Source organism: Sesamum indicum, linkage group LG3, assembly GCF_026168435.1.
Source record: "Sesamum indicum cultivar Baizhima isolate 11 linkage group LG3, ASM2616843v1, whole genome shotgun sequence".
NCBI lineage: Eukaryota > Viridiplantae > Streptophyta > Magnoliopsida > Lamiales > Pedaliaceae > Sesamum > Sesamum indicum.
The window spans coordinates 20,550,627-20,558,872 of NC_142659.1; the positions used below are offsets into that span (position 1 = coordinate 20,550,627).

General features: G+C 37.9%; 2 protein-coding genes across 5 annotated transcripts; both read left to right on the forward strand.

The window, feature by feature from the left end:
* The first annotated feature begins 520 nt into the window (after positions 1-520).
* LOC105158219 (Pentatricopeptide repeat (PPR) superfamily protein) lies at positions 521-5,221 on the forward strand. Of its 4 annotated transcripts, none has more exons than XM_011074888.3 (4): positions 521-3,860; positions 4,093-4,206; positions 4,404-4,507; positions 4,902-5,221. In XM_011074888.3, the coding sequence occupies exon 1, from the start codon at positions 642-644 to the stop codon at positions 3,747-3,749; it is 3,108 nt and encodes a 1,035-aa protein (XP_011073190.1). In that variant the 5' UTR covers positions 521-641; the 3' UTR covers positions 3,750-3,860; positions 4,093-4,206; positions 4,404-4,507; positions 4,902-5,221. The 4 variants fall into 4 exon arrangements, with proteins under 4 accessions (XP_011073190.1, XP_020548519.1, XP_020548520.1 ...); XM_020692860.2 differs by having other exon boundaries at positions 4,407-4,507; XM_020692861.2 differs by having other exon boundaries at positions 4,096-4,206.
* A 364-nt stretch (positions 5,222-5,585) lies between these two features.
* LOC105158220 (vinorine hydroxylase-like) lies at positions 5,586-8,204 on the forward strand. The gene is made up of 2 exons (XM_011074889.3): positions 5,586-6,739; positions 7,515-8,204. Exons 1-2 carry the CDS (start codon positions 5,795-5,797, stop codon positions 8,133-8,135), a joined length of 1,566 nt encoding a protein of 521 aa, XP_011073191.1. The 5' UTR covers positions 5,586-5,794; the 3' UTR covers positions 8,136-8,204.
* Positions 8,205-8,246: the final 42 nt, after the last annotated feature.

An 8,246-nucleotide genomic window follows, 5' to 3' on the forward strand; every position in this document is an offset into this window, starting at 1 on the left:
GATAATTATAGAAATTATTCAATAAGATTGAAAATTAAACAATAATGAAAAAGATAAAAAACTATAATATGGAATTATGGGCATTTCACCACTCTTTTTATTAATCGTACGACATAAATAAACTATAGAGTATATTTGTCTTTAATTAGCGACAGATATATTTATAATTTTTATTATTTCAAAAATCAAAACTTACATATATAATTTTACGAATAATTAGTTTCTTATTTTAAAACTAAAATATTCTCATAATTAAAAAATTTTAATGATATATTCTTTAAAATCATATTTATTTTTTCATATTAAAAAAGTATATTTATTTTTCAATATTTTAAAAATTACAAAACGGGTCTAACGGGTTCAACCCTTCGGACTCAGTTTGAATCCTGGGTTAATAAGAGTCTTTGTAGATTGGGTTCGAAAGATTGAAGTTAAGCCATTTAAGGTTGATGTTCAATTTCAGCCCAATGGACTCAGAACGGGCCCGATTGATTTGTATTCATCTCCCGAGTCCCAACACACTGCTGCAAATTGCAATTTCTTGAAAACAAACCAGAGATGCAGATGGCTGCAAGCCTCTAGCACTCACACACTGTTACATGGAAAATTTCACATAATTTCGGAGAAAGAAAAGCACAAAAATGGTGCAAGTGTTCTCACCCAAAGCTTCTATTCTCATCAGATGTCAACAAGGTTTAATCAAGAAAACTAGGCTTCTTTGTATCTCTGTTAAATCCCAGCAATATTCTCGCAGCCCCGCGGAAAATGAAGCCACAGCCGCGGAGATTGACAAGATTTTGAAGCATAATAACTGGCAATTTTTGTTGGAATCATCGCACATCCCACAAAGACTAAACGCTGATGTGGTCCATTCAGTGCTCCAGAGAAGCAATTTTTCTGTTCACCCCAGGCGCCTCGTTGATTTCTTCAACTGGTCGAATCGGCATCTGGGTACTTCTCAGAATCTTCATTCTTATTCGATTCTTGCGTTGGTTTTGTGCAGTTCTAATCTTTATGCCCCTGCTGTGAATGTATTGGGGAAAATGGTGGATGCCCGGGTTTCGGTTTCTGATGTTTTGGACTCAATTTTGAATCTTTATAATGGGTGTTCGAGGTTTAGATCGAGGACGGTGGTGTTTGAGCTATTGATTGATGTGTATAGGAAAAAGGCTATGTGGAGTGAGGCTGTGACTGTGTTTTTGGGAGTTAAAGGTGGGGACTTTAGGATCAGTTTATTGTGTTGTAATTCTTTGTTGAAGGATTTGTTGAAATGCAATAGCATGGATCTGTTTTGGAAGGTGTATGGGGAAATTCTGGAAAGAAAGATTGATTTCGATGTCTATACTTATGTTAGTGTGATTACAGCTTATTGCAAAGTTGGCAATGCAAGGGAGGCCAAGAGGGTTCTTTTTGAGATGGAAGAGAACGGGTGTGATCCAAACTTGATTGCTTATAATGTCATCATCAGAGGGTTGTGTGGGAGTGGAGCCTTTGATGAGGCCTTGCAACTGAAGATGACAATGGCTGAGAAGGGTCTCGCTCCTGATAATTATACTTATACCATAATTATAGATGGGTTTTGCCAGCACAAGAGATCTTCTGAGGCGAAGTTGATTTTGGAGGAAATGTGTGAAAGAGGCTTAAACCCTGATCATATTGCTTATACTGCCTTGATAAATGGGTTCATGAAAGAGGGAGCTGTGGATAAGGCCTTTCAAGTGAAGGATGCAATGGTTGCACGTGGAATTAAATTGAATCTGGTGACATATAATGCTATCATACATGGTCTTTGCAAAGCTGGTGACATGGAGAAGGCAGTAAGTCTAATACATGAGATGACTAAAATGGGAATAAATCCACAAACCCAGACATACAATTATTTGATTGAAGGGTATAGTCGAGAGCGTAGTCTGGATAAGGTTTCTGAAGTTCTGGTTTGGATGAACGAAAGAAACTTAGCACCTTCGGCATACACCTTTGGTGCTATAATTAATGAGTTAAGTCGCTCAGGCGATCTAGAACAAGCCAATCTTTTAGTGGAGAATATGATTGCAGGAGGTATCAAACCCAGTGCTGTGATCTACACGACAATTATAAAAGGTTATGTCAATGAAGGTAAGTATGAAGAGGCAATGAGAATTTTGGACGTTATGTGGCAGAAAGGCACCGTACCTGATGTTTTCTGCTATAATTCTGTAATTATTGGTCTTAGAAAGGCAAAGAGGATGGAAGAGGCAAGAACTTGTTTCATTGGAATGCGGGAGAGGGGATTGATGCCAAATGCCTACACCTTTGGGGCCTTGATTTCTGGATATATTGAGATGGGTAAGATAGAGACTGCAGAAAGTTATTTCATGGAGATGCTTGATCAAGGTATAGCTCCTGATCTTTATAATTATACATCAATGATTGACGGACTCTGCAAAATGGGGAACATAACACAGGCCTTTTCTATTTTCAGTCGCATGCTACAACAGTGTCTACTCCCAGATGTGCATGTTTACAGTGTACTCATAATTGGCCTTTCCAAGAATGGGAAATTGCAAGAAGCAATGAGAATTTTCTCCAACCTCTGTGAAAAGGGGTTGGTACCTGATGTTTACACTTATACTTCATTAATATCTGGTTTCTGTAAGCAAGGTGATATGCTAGAGGCTTTCAGGCTTCATAATGAAATGCATCAGAAGGGTATAAATCCTAACATTGTCACTTATAATGCCTTGATTGCTGGATTGTTAAGATCAGGTGACATAGAGAGAGCTAAGGAACTGTTTACTGGACTATCTGGCAGAGGGTTGATACCAAATAAGATTACATTTACCGCAATGATCGATGGGTACTGCAAGTCAGCAAATCTGGATGAAGCATTTCGTTTGTTGCAAGAAATGTCATCGAGTGGGGTTTCACCTGACGGTTTCGTCTACAATGCTCTTGTCAACGGATGCTGCAAGAAAGGAGACATGGAGAAAGCTTTATCCCTATTCCAAGAAATGGTTGAGAGGGGTGTTGCATCTATACTTACATTCAACACATTGATTGATGGGTTTTGCAAGTCAGGAATATTGACTAAAGCACTTGAGCTGGTTGAAGACATGGTTGATAAGCAAATATTGCCTAATCACGTAACCTTCACTATTATAATCAATCACTATAGCAAGATGGGGGACATGAAGGAAGCAGAGCAACTTCTTATGGAGATGCAAAGGAGAAATATAGTACCCACAATTGTGACTTACACTTCCCTTTTGCATGGTTATAGCAAAGTAGGGGATAGATCCAAGATGTTTTCCCTATTTGAGGACTTAGTAAAAAAGGGTATCGAGCCTGATGAAGTAGCATATAGACTGATGCTTGATGCATTCTATGAAGACGGAAATTTGGAAAAAGCATTTACAGTCTGGAATGAACTTTTGGGCAAGGGTGTATTGAAAGGAAAGGTTAGTGAAATACTGATAGGGGCATGGTGTGGAAATGGAGATATTTCAGGGGTATTGGCATCACTTGATAAAATAAGAGAGCAAGGGTATAAACCGAGTGTTACCACATGTGGTACCTTGGCCTACGGTTTGAAGAGAATAGGATACAAAGAAGAAGAACTAGATAAGGTTTTTGATGTTATGGTGAGCTTTGGATGGGTGCCATCATCCTTGAGTTTAAACGACTTGATCATCCAATATCAACCGGGGGATTTGGAGATTGGCAGTGACCAGTCTATGCGAGCAGTATCTGAAGTTGTGTGTCAGGTTTAATTTTAACTGATTAAGGAAACAAGATTTGCTACTGTTTCTTTCACTGCTTCATAAAGCAACTGGAGCCTGCACAAAATTGGCAGCCACGCTTCCATAGCTTTTCTTTCAGAGGTATAGTGTGTTAATGTGTGCGCTTAATCTTCTTAGATATTGCCACTTTCATATCATGTTAAAGGGGGTATGCTTTCATGATGATTTCACTCTCTTGGTTTTGTAAAAAGTAAATCCTTAATGGTGATTACTGGATGAAATTCATGATGACTGGCAACAACCGCATTTTCCAGAAGTACTTCTAATTGATTATTTCTTCCATCTAATCCTTGATGGTTCTTGTTCTGTATAGAAGTTGGATTTGCTATCCTTGTTATTGATCCAAGGAGCTCACTGCTTCCTGTGCAAAGAATCAAGTGGATATGCCCATGCTTCATTATTTGATACAAGTACGATTGACTACGTGGTATGTTGTAGTATTGCAGCCAATCTCAATCTTGATTTAAATCTGGCTAAGCTCTTTCTTTGTCAAATTATATTAGGCCCTTTGGTGATCAAGTTTTGGATAGGCCATCAAGAACATGCTCAGATTTTGTTGAGCGCAACTCCCTATAATTTAAATTCAGCAGAAAATATTGATAATTTTTCTTTTAATTACTGAAGCAGGCAAAGCAAGGTGAAGAGTTTCTACCCCTTAATCTCCCTTGGAACCAAAAGCACTGCATCCAGAGAACTGGTCTACACGCATAAATACTTGCATCTTTTTTGTAAGTCAAAGCTTCCTTGCTTTAACGTCGAGAACTTTCAATTTGCCTGTAGTTGTTTCAAGTTCATTGCCATTTCTACTCCGAAATTATAACTTCAGTAACTTCACACATACACACAATTGTTTCTCTTCTATTTTGTCAATTCTATCAACACAAATGCAAGAAAATTTCTCCACACCTCCCCTCACACATGTTGCGTTCCCATCAATTTTAATTGTGTGGTTACTGAGTACTGGTTTGCTTGTTTAACTTATATAATGTAAAAAAGATACCATTAAAAGAAAAAAGAATAGTCATTCATCTGCTTTCAATATGGTCGAATTCAGAAATGCATCTGTGCAATCATCTTTAATTTGTTTGTGTTCCTTAACTAATACAAAATTCATACATGCAGGCGAAGCAGAAAAAGATCCAAGTATATTTGGCTCATCGATCTGAATCTTCGATGAAAATGTCTTCCAAGGAAAGCAAACACAATCCTGCAGAAGTGTGACCTTTTACAGCGAACATCGAAGAATCAGCTCTCACATGTAACACTACATATGTTGACGAGGAACCACCGATGATTTCTTGTAATTAATTCATAATAAACATATTTTTGCTGTAGATGAAACCTTTCTTTTCATAGGTTCCACTTTCTTTCTCCCACGTGAATTGTGATGAATTTTGTAATCCCTAATCCACTTCTTCACTTGCTTTCTGTTTTCATTGGCATATCTAATGTCTGGTTTCAACTCAAGTCTACTTGAGTTTTATTAAAATGCATACATACTTTCTATCACAATTCAACCGACAGAAAAGCAGACTTAAAATGGCCGGAATTCACAATAAAGTCCAAAAACACAGTCCATATAGCCATTGATTTTGTGAGAAGAAATGGGGTGAAATTACTTGGACAGTGACCATTCCTTATTTTTTACCTCTAAATATAAATTTACTGTTCTGCATTTAATGGTCATTTTCTATTCCTAGGTCATCCAGTCAATTTCCCCTTAACACCACCTTTGCCCAAAACTCATACTCTGCATTTATACAGCTGCAGTGGTTCCAAATCCAAACAAACTGATTGAAACGTAGGTAGAGAATGACAGGTAAGATAAGACGACCATTTTCAAATCAAATTTAAATATATTTCTTGTTTAGGCTTTGTTTGGCTTGTCTCGATTTGTTTACAATACTCAGTCCCGGATCCAACATAAATCTTGAAACTTGTCAAGAAAACTTCTTCATATTTTGCTTGGTTTTGGACCAGAATCATCTTCTTGGATCTCTTCTTTTCTCTACAGAATGGATTTGATTTTAGTGCATGTGGGAGCAATAGTTTCTGGTCTGCTGTCCTTGGCCCTGCTCTACAATCTATGGAGGAAAAGTACTCGCATATCTAAGAATGTTGATTATGGCTCTTATCCTCCACAACCAAGAGGGGCCTGGCCTATTATAGGCCACCTTCATCTTCTAAGTGGCCAGAACCACATAGCTTATACTCTAGGCACTCTTGCTGATAAATATGGCCCTGTTTTCACTCTACGTCTAGGCATGCAACGTGCAGTGGTCGTGAGTAGCCTAGAAGCTATCATGGAATGCTTCACAACCAACGACAAGTGCTTCGCCAATAGGCCGAAATCCAGTGCTGGAGAGCATCTTGTCTATGCACACAAGCAGTTTGGCTTCAACAATACTCCATGTTGTCGCGAAATGAGAAACCTTATTTCCTTGGAACTCTTCTCATCCTCAACGCTCAAGTCAATCAAGAAACTTCGTGAGTCTGAGACAATCACAACCATAAAAAAGTTGTACTATGAAACAAGAAGAGTGAGGCCATCCAAAGTGGTGATCAGCCATTGGATTGAAGAGATGACTTCTAACATAGTTGTGAAGATGATTGTTGGAAAAAGATACGAAGATGCTGCTGAAACAAGGGAAGTAGAAAGGCTTAGAAGCATTATAAGAGAAGTTGCATGCTTATCAGGGCAGTTTGTGGTTTCTGATGTGATTCCAATTCCATTGTTGAGATGGATGGATCTTCAAGGGCACATAAAGGGCATAAAACGGGCATCGAAAGATCTTGATGGCATTATAGAGGAGTGGATCGACGAATGTATGAAGAGAAGAGTGATGAAAGGGGAAGAGGGAGAGGAGCAAGACTTGATGGATGAAGTGTTTTCCATTGTTAATGACGAGTTCTTGATTGATGCACCTACATGGCGAGCAATAATCAAAACCTTTGTGGTGGTAAGTTAGGATAAATTATGTTATCGGTCCATATATATACTCAATTATTCGTTTTTGGTTCCATCATGATTTTGATCCCTAATATTTATAATATTTTTTTTTTATAGATTTAGTCCTTAATTTGACGGTAGAACCAAATTTGTAAAAATATATAAACATTAGGGATAAAAATGAATAAGTGGCTATACATAGGAATGAAAATGACCATCATGCAGCCTGCCTTCTTTTGAGTGTGTTTCTTAGAAAATTATATTACAAGTAGAATATTCGTAGTAGTTTTATTTTATTATATGTGTAACTTGAGATATATATTTATATACATGGGAAAAATAAGAGTATACTACATTTATTTTTTACATGTCACATGAATTTAATACTATTATAAACTAAAATAATAATATAGAATTAGTAAAATATTTAGTGTTTTCACTATATATAAACAAAGGATATTTCGGAATATATTCTATTATAAAAAAAAAATTGGGAGATTTCTAGTTCTTGAAAACTAAAACATAACGTATAAATTTGTAAATAATTAGGTAATCGCTAATGATATTATTTTATCATATTGAGAAAGATAAATTTCATAATCTCTAAAGAAATATATATATTTAATATATTAGTATTATAAATTAGTTTTGACTTATGCGAGAGAGCAGCCTTTAATTTTCGAATGGTGCAAAAATCTTGAATTGCATCTAATTTACATGCAAACCCTTCAACTTTTAGATCTATTCGTTCTCCCTGCCTCACTATAAGTTAATCATCCATGCAGAACATCATCCTCGGCATCTTCGACACAACATCCGTACACCTGATAAGGCTCTTCTCAGTACTAACAAACCACAGACAAGTCATGCAACGTGCCCAAGCAGAGATAGAGACCAATGTAGGCAAGCAAAGATGGGTACAAGAATCTGACCTCAACAACTTGCTCTATCTCCAGGCCACCATCAAAGAAACTCTGCGCTTGTATCCGCCCCTGCCCCTGTCCCTACCGCATGAGGCGGCCCACGAATGCCGTGTTGCCGGCTACCTCATTCCCAGGGGCACGCAGCTGTTTGTTAACCTGTGGAAACTGCACAGGGACCCTGGATTTTGGCCGGAGCCTGACAGGTTCCTGCCTGAGAGGTTCTTGATGACTGGCCATGCACGTGCAATGGAAGTCAGGGGGCAGCAGTTTGAGTTCATCCCGTTTGGTTATGGGAGGAGATCGTGCCCTGGAATCACGTTTGCCATGGAACTTACAAGCTTTACACTTGCTAGATTGGTTCAGGGTTTTGATTTTTCTGCACTGGTGGAGCTGAATGAAGATTGTGTTGCTGTGGAGAGGGAGAATCCATTGGAAGTGCTGGTTAGTCCACGCTTGTCTTGGCAGCTCTATGAACAGTTGTAGGACTTTGGTTTCTCAGGAAATGTGATGCATGAATCAGATGAGAATGTTGAACAATAATGTGCTGATTTCTATGTATTTTGATATCTGTGACTTGTATGGTTCTTGAAGCAA

Bases quoted from the DNA above. Each gene is read 5' to 3' on its own strand.
- LOC105158219 (XM_011074888.3), top strand. From the start codon at position 642: ATGGTGCAAGTGTTCTCACCCAAAGCTTCTATTCTCATCAGATGTCAA.
- LOC105158220 (XM_011074889.3), top strand. From the start codon at position 5,795: ATGGATTTGATTTTAGTGCATGTGGGAGCAATAGTTTCTGGTCTGCTG. The intron at 6,740-7,514 runs GTAAGTTAGGAT...TCATCCATGCAG, and splicing joins TAATCAAAACCTTTGTGGTG to AACATCATCCTCGGCATCTT.